Here is an 18,518-nt window from a genome sequence, read left to right on the forward strand (position 1 = left end):
TTTACTCGGAGTAGGTCTGAGAATCACAAGATCTTAATTACAAAGCCCCAACCAAGAGAGGACCTTCGCAGGTTCCCATTCTCTCCTCTTTGGCACATCCCAGACACAGGATACAGTGACAGCCCAGGATCCCTCCGGGATGCTGCTGAGACAATTTTGTCCCCGTTTCATTCCAGCTCAGCTGAACTAACAGCCTGCTTTATTCTGCAGCCGCCTTCCCAAGGAGGCGCAGCAGAGGCAGCAGCCGAGAGCAGACCGGGCGGGACGCTCCATGCCGGGCTCAGCCTGCCCAGGACGCGCCTGCCCGGGACCCGCGGCCGGCCCGCCGCAGCGGAGCGGCCCCGCCGCCGCCCCCAGCCCGGCTGCAGCTTTTGGTCTCCTCGCCGGAGCGCCCCCCGCCCCGTGGCCTCACCGCTCCCGGGGGATGACGGTGGCCGCTGCCAGGCGACGCCATCAGACTCTCCCGCGGTCGCGGATACTCGTGGGCGCAGGGAAAGTCAGCCCTTCCGTGGCACCCACAGACAAGCCCCACGGTGCCAATCGGGCTCTCCCAGTCCCGAGGGGTAGCCAGGCGGGCAGGACGCGATCCCGCCCGAGAGCGCCGCTTCGCCGGGGCAACGGCCCCGAGCACCACCCCCGCCGCCGGGCGGGCTCCCCGGGACTACGGCTCCCGGCATGCCTCTGGGCCGACAGCACCCCTCACCTTTTTCCCGATAGCCTCTGCGGGGCGGCGCGCATGCTCCGTGTGCGGCGGTGGCGGCGGAGCGCGCGGTGGGTGGTGGCTCCGGTGGCGGGGCCGCGGCTCCGGCGGTGGTGCCTGCCTCAGGTAGGGCGGGCACGGCGCTGCGGCCGCGCCCCGCGGCGGGCCTTGCCGGGCTAGGGGGAGGAAGGGAGGAAGGAGTGGGCCCGGTGTAGCTGCTGCCCACGGTAGTTTCGGTCCGCCGGCCGTGCCCCGTCGGTGAGCCCCCCGCGCCTGCCGGGCTGCGGTGCGGCCTCGCCCGCTGACTGCGGCGCTTGAGCGGCGAACGGGACCGCGCCCCGGCTCTGCCGCCTCCGCCGCTCAGGCTGCCCTTGCCTTGCCTTGCGTGCCTCGCCCCAGCGCTGCGGGCAGCGTGCTGGCTCCTGCCCGGCCGGCGGGATGGCTGCGGGGCTGCCTGGGTACGGGTGCGCTTCGGGGTGGGCCGGGAACGGTGCGGGGGCCGGAAGGCGCGGGGAAAGCACACCTATGAATTACTTGTATCCTTTGGGCACTACTAGCCAGCAAGTCTGAGTTTTGGTAGAGGTCTGATAGCTGATAAAGTTTGAGATCCTGTGTTTTAGTTAAAGGGATATGAAGACATCTTTTCAAATAAAAAAAGAAAGCTAGTAACCATTCCAGGTGTGTTTATCTCTTTGTATTTGTTTGTTCAACAGCTGCGGAGAGCTGAAGTGGATTTGTTTTGTTTTTAATGGTAAGAGAAAGGCGATTATAACATTATCTTCGTACTTTTGTCCTTTTTTGGATTAATAGCTCTTTTCAAATTTTTTGCTATCTCTTGATCAGTATATCCTTGATATTTAGTAGGAGACTGACAAGTTGCAAGATGCCTTGCACTCCTTATAGTTATACAGTTTGTATACCTATGCAGTCACAGCACAACTCCAAAGACTTCTATATCTCAGCCAGGGGGTGGTTAATTATAGCTCCATATTGGGTGCTAAAGGCAAATTGTGTAGTTAGGGAAGGGAAAGAGACTGGGTTATATTTAATGAATGGGTAATGTTACTAAAAATGAAATTAATTATGTTTAGGTGTAAAACAATGATTTCTTAGTAGCATGGACTTTTTTAGTGTAGGAAGTGACACAGAAAATAATAGCACCTTAGCCACAAACTAAGCCTTCAGGAAATGAATCTTTCTGTGGTAGAGAAAATAATCCATTGATGCTGGAATGCTTCTGTATAGGAGGTTTTTTTTTAATCATCTTAACCAGCTGTTAATGCCAGTATAGCTGTTTAATGTGCTTTATTTAATATGCATCAGCATTTTTGAGTGTTCTGTTGCAGAATCAGCAGAGAACACATTTCTGCATTTACTGCTAGTGAAACCATACCTGGGTTGTAATTGTATAGTGCAGCTACTAAAGACCATTGGTGCAGAAATAAAAGGTATTTGGATTTGAGGTGGGCATTGAAACTCCAAAAGTGAAAAAAGAGTAAAAGGAATTGAAGTATTAACCCCACACAAAATGAGAAAACTTTTGAAATACAGCATGGCTTGGACCAAGTAAATCAGTATGTTTTGCATCATCTCACACGATGAACTTTGTGTAAGTGAATCTTCTTTTAGTGGGAATAGATACTTACAGTTCTGGAGCCAAGGAATCAAGTCAACTCCATAGTGAGCAGTTTGACCTGCTCTGATAGAAGAGTTAGGCATACATGTTAAATCACAGCTTTGATAACAGTGTGCCCTTGCAAAGACCTAATAGAGAAACTGCACCATGAAAAGCCTAATGGAATGTTATTTAAAGTACATAAGAAATCTTATACAGACCCAGCATACTAAGTAAGGACAGAGTAGCAGAGTCTGAAGGCTATGTTTTCAGCTTATACCTCACATGTAGCTTTTGTTCATTTATTCTTTGGAGTAAACAAGCATACAGTTTGTGCTGTTGCATTTCTGGAACGGTGAGAGTGGTGATAAGTGTTATTTTAGAGACACTATTTTTGCATCAGTGAGGCCACAAAAGATGTTTTATGTAGTTGCTCTAAATAGAACGGGCATTATTTAGCTGCTGTTTGAATGTAGCAAAAACCCCCTAAAGGCTTGACATTGAAATGTGAAATTCTGTTACTGATTTAGGTTTCTGAGTTATAAAGTTCAAGCTAGACCTGTGTGGTTTGTGTTTCAACTGATGTGTAACAGTTGCAATATATCCACTCACAACAAATTGAAGCTAAACCAGCAGCTTCATCTTACCCATTTTAAATTGTGTTACATTTTGGTCCTTGTTTGTATCAGAGTAACCTAAAATGTCCCAGTGTTAGTCCAGCTGCCTGGTTGCCCACAAGTTCTTTCCCCGTGGGAGATTTTCATCTGGCCTGCAACACGTGTTCTGACTTTATCAGAACTGCCAGTGCTCTTCTACGCAATCCTTCAGAACCACGTGAAGAGACAGCTGAAGGCCTTCCTGAGCAGTGAAGAGTATTTCTTAGTAGTCCCATGCTTCTTGATCTGGTAGCAAAAAACTTGCAGAAGGTTTTCACAATAAATTTTTTCTTGTTATATTTATCCTGGTTTAGGATTTCAGCAAGATGAAAGGGAAATTCAGGCATGTTTTGTATTATTTCTCCTCTCATCTTCCCAAATACTTCTTGCTTTCTAGATCAGATTCAAGCCCAATCATTTAAATTTCAGCTGTGCATCTGAGTTTTTTCCTATTGGAGTTGTACCTTGGAGTGGCATGAGTAGATAAAGTTTAAGGCTTTGTTGGAAAGGCAAAATAGAAACAAAATTGTGATCTCTCTCTGTCAGTAAACATTTGTAATAATCAGCACAAAATGTTCACTTTGACTCAGAATAAAAATAAACAAAGGTTAGCAAGTAGGCAACACAAATTAGGACGTTAGCAGAGCCTCAAAAGATTAATTAAAAATGCTATTTTTAAGTGACTGTGCTATTTGTTTGTATATATGTGCTAATATTCATCAGTTCAGCTACTAGCTCTTAGATGAACGATTTGCTTACCTGTTTAAAAATAAAAATAACCCTAGGAGTAATTTTAATGACTTTTCACTTTCTTCCACCTTTGATAATTTGAAGGTTTCTGTGTGAACTGTAAGTGATGTTCTAAACAGTTCAGAACCTTCAGTGATTAATAAAGTGTGTGTCTCTAGTAAATAAATCTCTAGTATTGCCTGATTATTTTTTAGTAAATTGGCATAACACGTTGTTGTTAATGCCTTTCAGTCCATGCAAGTGCCATTACTCAGTAAAAGAAAAAAAATTAAATGTATGTTTAAGTTTCTAAAGTTTGATAGTCAGATGTGTCTAACAGACAAAAACATATTTGTTCTGCAAGGGTCTTTTAATGTAAGGTGGCAGATAGCTAATGATGGAATGCTAAATAGCTTTTGCATTTTTTCAGGATTGCATCTGTGTTCTTGCCAAGAGAGACACTTGCCAATTTTTCCTAAATTTATGGACAGAAAATGGCTTCTGCACTCCCAAATTTCCCAGCTGAGGATACTCTTAGAACATCATTTTTTATTTGCAACAGAGGTTTTCTTATGCAGACTACTTCATCTTGCAACATGTGGTGTGCTAAACCATCTGTAGTGTCATGGATTTAGTAGCAGTCATTGAGAAATGTGTCTTCTTACCTTCTAAAGGTGCTTTGGCTCTTTTGGTGGTTGTTACTTGTTTTTTTGTCAGTGCATTTTTTCAGTTTTGTGAAACTTTCTTACATTTTACTCTTGCCTGTTATTCTTGAAGACTGGATGAACTATTGGAGTGATCTCGAGAAGCTGGAACAGGATAACTATGTACTTTACGAGCCAAATGGGCTTGAGAGTGCTGGTTCTCTTCTGTCCTTTCCATTTAGTGTCTCTGTACAAATGTGAAAACGGTGCCGTGCAAAGTGCAGATTTCTGTGCCAAACAGCCTAAGAGATTTAGTCCAATGATAAGCTGTTTGGCATAGACTGGGTATTCTTTTTTTTTTTACAGTTGGCTCTGATGACTACTGTGCATTTTCTGACTCTAAAGGTTTACCTTGTTGTTCATTGTTCAGCTGTATATTCTTCATGACATGGCCAGATATTGTTGTAAATTAAAGCATCCAACAGAAGTCTTTGTAATAAAGTATGTTAAGTGAATGTCTGTCCTGATTTCATCCAGTCAAATGGTAGCTCTGTGGCTGTGCACTAAACCACAAGCTGGCAGTCATACAGCCCAAGGACTGCTTAAGGTATCTCAGGGGCAGTCTTAGTAGCTGTGAGAGTAGCAGGTAGGTGAGATGAAAAAATAACCTGAGGGTTGGTCAGTCTGTTTACATGTTTAGGAGTAGGCTGGTTTAGCAAAGAAGTTGTTAGGCAGCATTTTGCAGGTGTTTATCAAATACATCCATCATTGGAAGTGAAGTACTGGCACTTGCAAGACCATACTTGGCTTGATCAACATGTCACTTGGTAAGAAGGAGAATATATCCACTCACATGAGCAGCCCAGTCATATCAAGGCTCCAGCAGCCTCTTGCATGTCTGTGATTTGCAAGGTTCTCAGTCTAATATACTCCTTACATGGATTCTTTCTTTCCAACATCAAACTGATAATAGATTAGTTGATGTGAAAGTTATTTTGGTTGCCAAGAAGCAGTTGCTGTTTTCCACTGAGTTTAAGGGCAGGCATACTTTTGCCTGGCTTACCAAGTACGGGTGATCTTTTATAAAGCTTTGGTTTAGTTTTGCATTCTCAACATGTTGATGATCATTGCCAGTTTGGAGCTTGGGGTGTGAGGGTGGACCCAGCTACAGTAGCAGATAGGAAATAGTGGTTCTGATTGCAAGACTTGCTCAAAATCTGCATTGTTATGCTAACATAAAGGACTGCATTTTTTTTATTCCATATTTATGCTTTAGATCAGCAAGAACATTGAAAGTACTCTGTAATCAGACCAGGTAGAAAAAAGTAATTTTCCTAACCCTGTGTATCTTTGCAGTATATTTCAGAAAATAAGACCTTAGAATGCCAGAATGCATGTCAGGAGTAAAGTACCTGAACTGCAGTTTTGTGCAATCCACAGGTTTTATGTGGCCTTACATTTCCCATTTTTTTCTTTGTGCTTAGCCTGGAAGCAGAGTGCTTGAATATGAGGGCTTTACCAGATTTCCATTATGCCTCTCAATTTTCAAGACCTAGTGCTTTAGCACACAACTAAAATTTGAGAGGGGTATGGTGTGATGATTTAAAGGTTACTAAGTTTGATACAGTTCAAGCAGTATGTTGGGTGACTTGCTGCTAAAACCAGAACAGTGCATTTTGTTGCATATATTCATTGCCTACAGTAAATTTAGTAAACCTGTTCAGGATTGTCTGGAGTGTCTGTGACTCAAATACTTGCCTTGAAAGACCAAGGTATAGCCATGTATTTTCATGGAGTTGTAATTGTATCTGTGATTGAAATGTGCAAAGGTGAATTGCAATAACAGCTTCCCGTGTTAAATGTGGATATTTTCTGGAGTTCTCTGATGGTGGACTAACCACTAAAACATGAACTTTGTATTTATCTAATATCTGAATTTATTTATGCTTAAGAGTTCCCTTTCATTCAAAACAGTATTTTCCCTACAGCTGTCATGTAGGTAAGTGGAGCTCTGTCAGGGAGCAGCATGGTCAACAATGGTGTAGAGTGTGGAGTTCTGTGTGGAAGGAATGCTAGAAATTCAGAGCAAAATGAAAGGCTTGTGGAAGCATCAGAAACCTGGGATTAAGGGATAGGTATAGTAGATGTTTTGACATACTTTTCCATGTGTGGAAAAGTGAAAACCTAGAAAATTTGAAAGAGCTAATAATTAAGGCTGGTTAAGCTTTCCATTTTGATAAGATGCAGTACTTAGGAATCAATTTTTGATTTTTTGCTAGTTGGGTAACAGTAGCTGTTTCTGAATAAGTGTTGTTAAAACACCTAACAAAACCTTTTCTCAAAGGTTGAATTTAAATAAATCTTACAGTTGGTTCTGTGTGGTAATATTACTATGTCACGGTACTTAAAATAATAAAGGCTAATATGTTGGAAAATCCTGACGTGTTTATTGTAGGTCCTTTTCAGATATCACTGCTTTTCAGTAGAATTAGTGAACTTCAAGAAGTAGGAAGTGGGACTCTTTAGAAGCTGTTGCAAAAAAGGAATTTCAAATTCTGGCAGGGTAGAAGCATATGTTTCATATCCACCTTTGAAGGGGGATCTGAAAAAGTAATGAGTTAAAGTTCAAAAGTGTATTCCTGTAGCATGCTTTGTTTTCTTTTTTTAATAAGATTTCTCTGTCTGCCAAGAGGATCACAGACATGTTCAGTTGTAAACTTATCTTAGTGTTCTAAAGTAATCGGATCAAGCCCATGGTAGGGGGATTGGAACTAGATGATCTTTAAGGTCCCTTCCAACCCAAACCATTGTGTGATTCTATGAAAAAGGTGTCTCAACATCCTTCAACATTGTGGGGTTTTTTTTAATTTGTTTTTCTTAATTACAAAGGTGGTGGCAGCTTTAAAAAAAGGCTTTCTTTGTTGAAGTAACATCAATAGCCAGTGCTCCGAGCACTAAAAAACCCTTAACTGCGATGATGTGAGGAACACCAAATAGTTTGGTTTGATTTCTTTGAAATTATGTGTGTCCTGGTTTTCAGTTTAGCTGCACCTGCATCTTGCTGCATGTGTATTCCTTCCTGTGCCTACTGCTCCTTTGCCACTAGTTGTGGTGGTGAGTGATTGAGAGCTCTCAGGTCCACCCTCCAAACTACAAACAAGATCACCTATCTAGATCTTTGGGGCCTGTATTAAGAGTTCAAGAGGGGAGTATTAAAGGTTCAAGAAGCATTTGGACAACACTCTCAGGCACATTGTGTGATTCTTGGCGTTGTCCTCTGCAGGGCCAGAAGTTGGACTCAGTGATCCTTATGAGTCCTTTCCAGTTCAGCATGTTTTATGATAAATATGAACACAATTTTTAAAAAGCACAGTAGACCAGAGAAAAAAAATCACCAGAATTTCAGGGTTTAGGACAAGAAAGCAGACTTTAGCTTTCAAATAGCTCATCAGCTTTGATGTGTGAACTGTGATAAACATAAGGCTGCAGTCATTATGTATTCATGGATCCACATAATCTGGCTAATACTAGCTGCTCTGTGTCCTTACAGATGCTCCCCCACTACAGTTTGGGGGGAAAATACTCTTGTTCAGTCATGTCCATTTTCTCAAAATGAAGTCAGTCTTCAGCTGTGTAGCTTTTCAGTACCATCAGTCCCAGCAGTTGGCAGTGGTCTGTGCAGATTCACTAGTGCTCAAAAGAAATACCTTTGACCTGTAGTTACCTTCTTACTCTTCCAAGGCAGAACAGTATTTTTGAACAACCCAATACACAGTAATTTCACCTTTTGATCAGTTCACCCATAGAATATTATGTAAACAGTCATAAAACTGCTGATCAATGATTTCTGGAGCTTAGGAAGTTAAGCAAGATGAGAGAAAATAATACAAGATAAAGTTAATTTTGGTTTTTTGCATACTGATTTTTTTAGACAGTAGTCTCATGAGCAGTCCGTGACATCAGAGCAACTGGCAGAGTTGAGGAAAAAAATGACCTTTTCATGAACTTCTACAAAGAATGCTAATGAGCTTTGTGTGACCTTCAATGGTAAGTTTAACATTATTAATGTCCTTTACCTGTCCTTGAACCCCTGTATTTATGAAATTCTACAAGTTTCCAGTTTGTTCATCAAAATGTTTGAAGTTTGGTTTAGTTTTAATTTATTTTGAAAGATTTTGTGAAACACCTTTAAATCCAAACCCCATAAATAATTGACACAGTATCTGCCTCGTTGCTAACTAAGAATTTGTGTATGTTAAATTACTCAGGATTCCAGAGAACTTATTTTTCATAGTTTATCAGTTTATACCACTCTCTTGAACTGCAATAGCTGTCTGGAAAAGCTACATCACAATTTATTATCAATGCTTTTTTTTCTTTGCCTGCAAGTAAAACATGAAAAGTAGCCGTGTATCTACCTTTTGTAAGGCTTTTTAAGGGTAAGGTATTTTAATGAGAGTATTTACTTTAAACACTAAACCATGTTACATGCGTGGCTTGAGGAAAAACTTTTCTATCTTACTGATTTATAGGTATGGAGTGTCATTAACTTGTAAAGTATTTGATGTATTAATTTGACTTTTAAAATCAAGTTTAGTAAATAAAACTACTCAAGTTTCTCTGTGTATATTTCAGTTTCTGTCCATGAAACCTCCTTGAGAAGATGGCTGACGTAAGCCTGAAGGAAGCTGCACTAATAGTTGGTGTGGTGGCAGCCTGCTACTGGAACAGTCTCTTTTGTGGGTTTGTTTTTGATGATGTTTCAGCAATTTTGGACAATAAAGATTTGCATCCTTCTACTCCATTAAGAAATCTGTTTCAGAATGACTTCTGGGGCACTCCAATGTCTGAGGTAGGTGGTTTGTGAAACACTTTGAAACGTTTAGGAAATTGAAAAAAACCTTGCAGAGTGTTTTTACACTTCTTTTCCCTAGTGTGGTTTTAACAGAATAGCTTGGATTTGATGGAATTTGGTGGTGTTAGTGTTTTGTACAATAATATCAGGAACATGTGTAGCTTATATTCTTTCCATTTGTTCAATAAAAGAGCTGGTAAGAAGATGAAGTTGTACTTACAGCACACAGCTGTTATTGCCTATGTAATTGCAATATCAAAATTGAACAACTGACCAATTTCTTTTCTCTTTTCAAATCAGATATTGCCATGAAAGGGCTTTTATTTCTGAATGCAACCTGGAAGGAAAAATAACACTTAAACAACAAAGCTTGGGATTAGGATATTGATTCCTTTAAATTTATTTAAGTATATATATATATATATAGATATGAATTCAGAGTTTCTGATTTGTAATCATATAGAGTGGCTGTGTATTACCTGAAGATCTGCATTGGCATTGAAGCTCTTGATAAACATTGTTAAATGGCAATAGCTAAAGGATTTTGATACAATTTTAAAAGTCACATGTGGCGTTATTGCTGAGCAAATGAATAAAAATTCTCTCCCATTCATACATTCTCTGCTTATCAAGGCATTCCACTTTATAATCTTTTCTTGTGTTCATAACCTACGGGGTTAGTTCCTTGTGACATACCTTTTGCTAGCTCTGTAAATAGACTCTGATACATAATTTTCATATAAACCTGTAACCAAAGCTTCCAGATGCCATTTAGTTCTGTATTCATTGCGGGTTAAAAAAGGTTCCTAAATTCTCCCAGGGAAGTTTCAAGTAGGATGTTTTCACATGTTTTTGCTGAAAAAAATCCTTAACCACGTCTAGAGGAAAAAAGCTTTTTTTTTTTTTTTTCCTTTTTTTTGGGCTACTGATTTTCAAATCTTTGTTTTGAAGGTAGATGCCTGACAGTGGAAGGAGATTTAGGTATGGATAGGTGTTTAGGAAGGTATTTTGGAGTGAAAGTAATTTTGTAAGTTAGTGGTGACTGATTGTTTTATTTGTTTTCTTTCAGGAGAGGAGTCATAAATCTTATCGTCCCCTTACAGTTCTAACGTTTCGCTTAAACTACTTGTTCAGCGAGTTAAATGCAGTTTCTTACCACTTTCTAAATCTGGTCTTTCATGTGGTGGTTTGCATAGTCTTCCTCAAGGTCTGTAAGCTCTTCCTGGACAACAGGAGCAGTGTAGTTGCATCCTTGCTCTTCGCAGTGCACCCAATACATACTGAAGCGGTAGGTACAGCTGTGATGTGCTTAATTTGTTTGAACTGTGTTAATTAAACTTAAATTTCAAGGTGTTTGTATCTGCTTGTGTATATATAACTTTAGAAAGTATGATTTTATTTGTACTTAATTTTTCCTTTGCAGTGAGTGGTGGAAGTGACAAATTTCCATGCTCAAGAGTTGTTTTATATTACATGCAACTACTGGAAAATAATTAAAGAAACATGAATTTAGTTACTAAATAATTTAGGCCTCTGCTATTCACATTGACTTTTATGACTTCAGTTTACGTAGACATTTGTGTTCAGTGATGATTCATGCAGTATCCTATTTTGCAAATACTGTGAATGCCTCTTAATGCATTTCCAGAATCCCTTGTGGCTAATCACCATGCCTATTCTGTCTGCTTTCTTTTATGTCAGTTGTCTGTCTCAGTGGGATTTTCTCTAGGATTGTTGTTCCTATGCTATAGCCAGCTTAGGCCCAATTCTGTTTAAACCTTCCATTTTTTAACATATAGCATGCCAGGAGGAAGAAATACATTTCTCTCCTCTCTTCTTTTCTTTGATTCTGAAGGAATTCTTCACTGCTATTAAAAAAAAAAAAAAAAACCAAAAAGCTTTGTTTGTACAACTTTTCTGATTATATACTTTTTAATGGCCAACCAGGCTTGCAATGTTGTGGAGGAAATGAAGTCTTGTGATCACTGTTCATTAGATTTCTTGCTGCCAGAAAATCTGATAAAGCAGATTTCTGGCATTTTCTGCTGTTATTTCTGCTCCCCTTCAATTTGCTTTCCTGGATTTCAGTACACAGGTATTGCAAAGCCCACTTTCTTTTTTTAAAATAGTATTAGCTTAATTTCAGAAAACTGAAAATATTTGAATCTTTTGCTGCTTTGAAGATTATACCACTTTAGTGAGTGGAAGGAGTTTTTTTTGGGTAGGGAAGCGGGGAACAGTGTCTTTTGATTTTAATAAAATGAGATGGCTTTATGTTCTAATTTTTTGGTCCTGATTTTTTGAGTAAAGAGTTTGCATCTATCTCTTATTCACTAGTAGTACAGATCCCTTTAAGCAATAATTAAGAAACCTACATCATTTCATTTTGAGCAAATTTTACAGGAATTGAGTTGATAAAGTTGGCTGTTATTTAAGCTACTAATATGTCCTTGCTAGAAGTTAATGGAATGTTTAAAGTGAGGAAGTTCAGCATCTAAAAATTCCTGCTTGCTCCAAAGCAGGAAACCCCTGCTTTGGAGAGGAGTTTTGAAGGAGTTTGCACAAACCCCTTTAAAAACTTGGATAAAATATGAGTTTAAAAAATTGAAATTCTTTATTTAATTTGTTTTCTGGTTCTTTGAAAAAACATGCTTTAAATTGCCGAATTTGGCTTTACCTCTTTGTAGTAAATGTGACAGGATCTTTGCAGCAGTGCTAGCAAGTTTCCAGTGACTTAGGTTAGTGGCTCACAGGTTAGGTCAGCCAGTATAATTTTATCACTTCAACTCCAAATTTTAGTGATTCTTTATTATGATTGAACTTTCAGATTCCGCCTCAAGTAGCAAGTAGCACAGATGCTTTGAGTACTGTGCCATCGGTTAGTAAGTACCGTGCCGGTCCTACAGCCCGTTGTGTAACGGGAGCTCATTGTGTAAGGCAGAGTGTGTGTAAGGCCTGGTGTCGGCCACGTGAGGGCGCTGCAACACAAGGATCGCTGCAACCTGGGGCTGGCTGGAGACGCCGCCAACGCAATTCTAGTTCAGTCCCCCTGCTGTCGTACCCCGGTACTCACTGAAGAGTTAGAGAAGGGCTTGCTTCCTTCTTACCCTCACCTCTTTCAGTGTGTATAAAGAACAAATGGAAGTTTCCTTACACAGAAAAGAGGAAGTAATAATGTTAGGTGTATGTTAAATGTATGTTAGGACTAGGATTTTTGGATTTTTATATCTTTTATAAGTATAATTTAAAGGTATTTGGTCTTAATTCCTTTAAATTAATCTCTTACTTATTAATCACCTGTACAGGAGTTTGAAACAGCAGATACAATACATAAATATTTCAACCCTTTGCCTATCTTAAAATAAACAGTTTTTTCCTGGAAAAGTTATCAGAGCGGGATAAGTAGAAGATAATTTTCTGCTTGAGTTAAGAAGGAAGCTAGGCTCTTGCAGTGATATCTGTTTTTCTGAGGAAGTCGTTTTTAGGACATGAGTTGAATAACAGTCCCATAGATTCATCTGTCCTTATCTTTACAATTCAAGTTCGGTCTTGCTAACTGCTTTGCTACTGTTCTGGCCAGAAGTATGTAAACCACCTTTATAACTACAGGATGTCAACTAACGTTGTGAGTGCTGGAGTTTTCTCTCATAAGTCACGTTTGTGTCCAGAAATAGAACCTCTCTTTTGTTGGCAGTCAACTGTGGAGGCACACCAACATGCTTTATTAATGTTCTCTTTCAACTGATCTACAGATAAAGTTCTCTTTAATGTCTTAATGCTAGACAATTTTGGATTCCAGACCAGGAATCTTTGAAACATCTTAAGATATTTTGGAAACAAATACTTAGGTGCTCTTCAAAATATTAACACCAACTGTAGTGTCTTACCAATGGTGAAACATGCTCTCTCTGTGTGTGATTCAGTGAGTCCTTTGGTAAACATACTGTAGTCCCAAGAGAAGTACTAGAGTATGATTTCAGATTCAGATTAGAATGCTTTTCTTTACACTGTGACCTTGGGTACTGAGTTACTTTCTCATTTTATGCTGTGCTGGATCAATCATGCTTGACCAAGAATGTACTAGCAATAAAACTTTCTAGCTGGGTCCAGATGGAAAAAAGTCAGTTTTCAGCATCGTCATAGTTAAATCGTTAGCTATGCAGTTTCCTTAGCTGAATATGACCATCTGCCTCAGGACAACATGCTATTTTTTAGCCATATTACTTGTAAAAATTTGGAGGCAGTCAGAGGAACTACAGAGGACAAGTGAGGAAGAATGGTGGTCCTAGAAGGTACTGTAGGCAGCACAGTGGCTACTGCAATAGCCGTGGGCATAATGACCTGTCTTCCATAGCTGAGTGTTGGTTTCACTTCAGCATTTTTTGAAAACAGTTTTCGACATGGGAATGAGTGTATTTCCTTGGGGATTCTGAAACAACCCTTTGCCATATGCATTTTAACTCTTCTCTGAATTTCATAAAATCCACTCCTCTCTGTCTCATCAAGGGAAGAGAGGTTGTGATTGAACACTGAGGCAGAAATGTTGAGTACCTCAGCCTTTTCCTTGTCCATTGTTATCAGTTTTTTCTGATAACAGTTTTCTCAGTACTGTTGGTGTGGGGAGGTACACCTCTGACATTTCTTTTCTGGTTAACCTACCTGTAGAAGCCTTTCTTGTTATTCTTTATGTCCCTTGCCATGTTCAGTTCCAGCTTTGCCTTGGCCTTCCACACTCCATCTCTGCACAGCTGAGCTTTGTCCCAAGTTGCCGGTCCTTGCTTCCTCTGCCTGGGCATTTGCTTCTTTCTCTTTAGTTTGACCAACAGTTCTCTACTCAACAACACTGACCTCTTACTTTCCTTACCCAATTTCTTGCTCCTTGCACCTCCTCCTTGCACAGGATTGGTAACTCCTGTGTTGTATGGAATACTTCCTTGGAGATCTGCTATCTATATAATAATAAATATCTAGTAACATATAAATGGCATACCTAGATTATTAATAAAAACTCAGTAAATGCTATCTTAAAATATCAAATAACAATAAATACTTAATAATAATTAAGGTTTTTCTTCTTTTATTTTTCAGGTAACTGGAGTTGTGGGCAGAGCAGAGCTTTTATCATCTATTTTTTTCCTAGCTGCTTTTTTGTCATACACAAAGTCTAAAGGTCCGGATAATACCATAGGTAAATGATTGACAAATAGAGATATAATTCAGTTTCTTTACCGCTGATAAAAATGCTCTTAAAACCATAATAGAGGTGAACTGGTTATTCAGCAAGTGTGTACCAAAACTCCTTCAGAGCTAAGATACCCATATAATACTACTTTTCATTATAAATTGCATTTTTTCCCCAAGACGTAGGCATTTCTTTAATGCCTTCTTAGTTTATAGCACCTACCCTAGGATATTCTTGCACTGGCTTTTATTACTGCAATTTAAGTGGAAGTGTGCTGCAATTTATTACTGCATTTTAAGTGGAAGTGTGCTGAGTTGCCTCAGATGGTCAGTCACAAGTAAACTCCAAAGTTTCAGTGCAGATAAAGGAGGCTTCCATCTTTGCCAGAGTCATATTGACATAGTGAGAAGCTATGACTCCCTATAAAGTATTCCGTTTGAAAAAGTGCTCTGGTGATTTAGGAAATACTAACATATTTTGTTTTACTTATTATAAATTAGTCTTTTACCCTTCATTTATATTATTCAGTTTAAGGGAGGCAATTTTAATATTGGTGCATGTGTATTATTTTCTGTAGAGTAAAAGTGGTCATCTTTCATAAGACATTACATATACTCAAAATATTTACAGAACATAGCATATTCAGATGAGGAGTCAAAGCCTTCACTTTTTAAAGTAATTTACTTTATTAAATGTGGTTTTTGTAAGATGGAACATTTTCAATATCTTCTTTATTTGCAGTGTGGACACCAATTGCAGTGACTGTATTTCTAGTAGCTGTTGCAACACTGTGTAAAGAACAAGGAATAACAGTGGTGGGGATTTGCTGTGTGTATGAAGTCTTTATTGCTCAAGGGGTAAGCTGTTGAAAAATAAAGTGGATTTCTGTTACGAGTCATTAAGTACTTTGAAGCATCATATTTGCCACTGATCTTTCTCAGTTAAGGTTAACTCAATAGTTCTGGTACATTTTTCAGATTTTTTGGAGTCAATTCATTTTTGACAGTTAACAGTGAGGGAATCAAATAATTTCCAAGTTGTCCTTTACATGCCAGATGGAGATGTTAGCAAATATACTCAGTAAAGACTTGACAGGTCTTAATGGAAGCCTTTGGTTTTAGCTAACTGAGATTTGCAAATCCTAACTTGTAACAGTCTTGATTAAAGTTTGAGGTGCATAAAGATGGAGGGTTATTTGGTTTTAATCCCTGTAGTAAAAATAGAGAACATATTATATACAAATTCATTTCATCATTTTCTATGATGTAACCAAATGTTTTAGAGTAGTCCTATTTGAATAAGTAATATTCTTAAGGAATTTGTTGTTCTAAGAATACTGTTATCTAATATATTTCATTTTAAGCATTGATAAGCCTTTAAATTAATAGTGACTTTTCCTTAAAGAAACAAGATTCTCCTGCAATTAAATTTTAAAAAAATTAAAAATTCTAGACTTTTCAATAACCAAAATAAATTTAAATTTAGCATTCCATATTTTAAGAAGATTTTGTAGTTATTTCTTAATTGCTTGCTGGAAAATTTTGCCAAAAATGCACCAATAAAAGCCAAAAGATTGTCGATCCTGGGGACACATAATCAAGGCTGAAATAGCAGAATCACATAGATGTCTTAGTAACTATTGCCTTTGCAGGTCTAGTGAATTAAAATACAATTTTCTTGCTGGATTTTTAAGGAAATCACCAATCCGTGACTGGTTTTCAGCCCACTCTTCCTTTCTTCTAGTAACTTTTGATCTGATCTTCAATTTCACTGAAGTTTAATAAGATTGTGTAAGTCATTTGAGTAGGAAAGATAAAATGCAAACTGAGGTTTCTTCTGAAAGCACAGGTGTCACATGAACTTAGATTTTTACCCATCCTCAAAAGCTTTTCAGTTTCTCTAGTTTAGCCAGCCAGTATACGTGAATCAATGAATCATCACCAGCAGAAGTCATGAAAACAAAGGGAAAGAGGTACACTGAGAAGAAATTAGCTTATGTAATAGGAAACTGTGCAAGGTTGTGATGTTCATGAGGCAAGGAGGGATGACTTACTGCAGTAGTGGCAAAAAATAGAAAGCCAGGGCTAATCAGGAAGCAAATTGTATTTCTGTCATTCATAAGGAATTTTGTTTATAGGGCAGGTTTTCAGAGGGGCTGATAATTCTGAAAATAGTGATTTTTCTTCTTGAGAGTTCCTTTCGTGGTTTTGATTCATTTGTTCAAGCCTCTGAAGATGGTACAATTTTTTTGATCTGTCAGCACAAAATAGCTATGGTTCAGCTGTGATAGTGTTAGCAAGAATACTTGACTAGTTTATTAGAATGGAGACCTGATTTTGGGAACTTATCATGAAGATACTAAGAAGCTGAATTAATTAACTGTTGGGAGTAGACGTTTACAGAAAAAACTGAGGAAAAAAGTATTAGGTAGCTCATATTTATCTGAGGAACTAATGAGTACTCTGTCTGATTATAAACCATTTTTTAATTTGCAGTACACCTTGCCAGCATTATTGGACACAGCTGTACAGATCCTTCGAGGAAAGGGCAGTATTCCTTTCTCGATGCTCCAAACATTGTTGAAGCTCATAGTCCTAATGTTCAGTACACTCCTGCTTGTAGTTGTCAGAGTCCAGGTTATCCAGTCTCAGCTTCCAGTGTTTACAAGGTAATAGTAAAGTGCCTCTTTTTTACACTTGCTTATAAATAAGATGTGACTTAATGAGGTCGGAATGAAATGGCCAAGAATATATGAACTTAAGTGTTATTCACCTGTGTCAATATTATTATTCAGTGTCTGTACAATCCTGCATTTTTTGTGAAGTTGCTAAATGATATATTTCAGCAACTGTTGAATAAAATGTTCAAAATACTGAGGTATTTGAGCAGGCAGCCATTTTAAAAAGTTTACAGTTGATAGTTTGTCTTAATAATTCAGAAATTTAATGTTTTATTGCTTAAATATTTTTATTGTCTCTTTATTTGAACCTTGTCTGAATTCTCCAAACCTCTTAAATTTTTCTCTTCTACATACAGAATATATTTTACATTTTATGTATGTACTATGCAGAAACCATGGTTGTCTTCAGATAGACTACTTGAAGAGATGTATATGAATGATGTTAGAACTGAAGACTAATTTATCTTAAGCTTGTGCAATGTAGAAACACAAGAATCTAGAACTGTCCCCGGAAAATTGAGACGAACTATTAAAAACATGAACAAGGACCACTGAGCTCAACTTGAGATGTAAATCATTCTGTTTCTTCAAACTTATGTTGACTATATCCCAGAACAGTTTCATAAACATGGAGGAGGCTCTGTCCCTCTCTTCAGTGAATCACTGTGCATGGTTTCACACCTGACAAATGCAGGAAGAGTAGGATATTTTATGTCTGTAATTAGTAGTTCTAGCTATGACTCTAAAGTTTGCCACAAAGTGAATCAATATCAAATCTTTCTTCATTAAAAGCTCCTTTTTCTCCTTTCCTTTGCTTTAGGTTTGATAACCCAGCTGCTGTTAGTCCATCTCCAGCAAGACAGCTGACTTTCAACTACCTCCTCCCTGTAAATGCTTGGCTTCTTCTCAATCCCTCAGAATTATGCTGCGACTGGACAATGGGAACTATTCCTCTTGTGGAGTCTTTGTTAGATGTTAGAAATATTGCCACCCTTACCTTCTTTTGCTTTCTGGGATCTTTGATGGTGTTCAGTCTCCGATACCCCGGAGATTCCTCCAAGACAGTATTGATGGTATGAATGATGCCCTGGTTTTGTCCTTTTGTTAAGAGCATGTGGCTCAGGTTGTATGGTCAGATGTGTAATCTGCTGTGACCCAGAGATACTATGTGTATCTAGCCTTTTAGGCTAGAATGAACGCATAAGAGGAGAATTGTCTGGTGGCAAAACTGCTAAATTGCAATTAAGTATGTGATTCTGTTAGAGATGAGAATAAATATGCCCCTTGTTAGGCTGCAATACAGTTTACAAATACCTTTCTCAGATATTCAGAGCTCAACTGACACATGGTGGCTTTCAATAGAATTTAAATGTTTCAAGGACCAGAATGCATTTTCATCCTGCAAGCTGTCTACTTTGTTTAAATGTCAGTAGTGATGATGTGTATTTAGCAAAAGA

At 38.7% G+C, this 18,518-nt stretch overlaps 2 protein-coding genes across 6 annotated transcripts in view; one reads left to right on the forward strand and one right to left on the reverse strand.

The window, feature by feature from the left end:
- Positions 1 to 660, reverse strand: part of CEP290 (centrosomal protein 290) — a 48,791-nt gene extending 48,131 nt beyond the window's left edge. For all 3 annotated transcript variants that reach the window (XR_010438661.1, XM_064702031.1, XM_064702030.1), the window contains exon 1: positions 413 to 660. The gene's annotated coding sequence lies outside the window, so the exon portion shown is untranslated. The remainder of the gene's footprint in view (positions 1 to 412) is intronic.
- An 81-nt stretch (positions 661 to 741) lies between these two features.
- Positions 742 to 18,518, forward strand: part of TMTC3 (transmembrane O-mannosyltransferase targeting cadherins 3) — a 29,459-nt gene continuing 11,682 nt past the window's right edge. The window contains exons 1-9 of one of the 3 annotated variants that reach the window (XM_064702032.1): positions 758 to 826; positions 1,414 to 1,451; positions 8,276 to 8,391; positions 8,980 to 9,196; positions 10,269 to 10,487; positions 14,288 to 14,387; positions 15,123 to 15,238; positions 16,877 to 17,049; positions 17,882 to 18,134. In XM_064702032.1, coding sequence (XP_064558102.1) covers positions 9,008 to 9,196; positions 10,269 to 10,487; positions 14,288 to 14,387; positions 15,123 to 15,238; positions 16,877 to 17,049; positions 17,882 to 18,134 — 1,050 coding nt within the window. In that variant the 5' untranslated portion in view covers positions 758 to 826; positions 1,414 to 1,451; positions 8,276 to 8,391; positions 8,980 to 9,007. Of the gene's footprint in view, positions 827 to 1,413; positions 1,452 to 4,355; positions 4,375 to 8,275; positions 8,392 to 8,979; positions 9,197 to 10,268; positions 10,488 to 14,287; positions 14,388 to 15,122; positions 15,239 to 16,876; positions 17,050 to 17,881; positions 18,135 to 18,518 lie in introns of those variants that run through there. The other 2 variants (XM_064702033.1, XM_064702034.1) reach the window with 2 other exon arrangements.

Source organism: Zonotrichia leucophrys, chromosome 1A (genome assembly GCF_028769735.1).
Source record: "Zonotrichia leucophrys gambelii isolate GWCS_2022_RI chromosome 1A, RI_Zleu_2.0, whole genome shotgun sequence".
Classification (NCBI taxonomy): Eukaryota; Metazoa; Chordata; class Aves; order Passeriformes; family Passerellidae; genus Zonotrichia; species Zonotrichia leucophrys.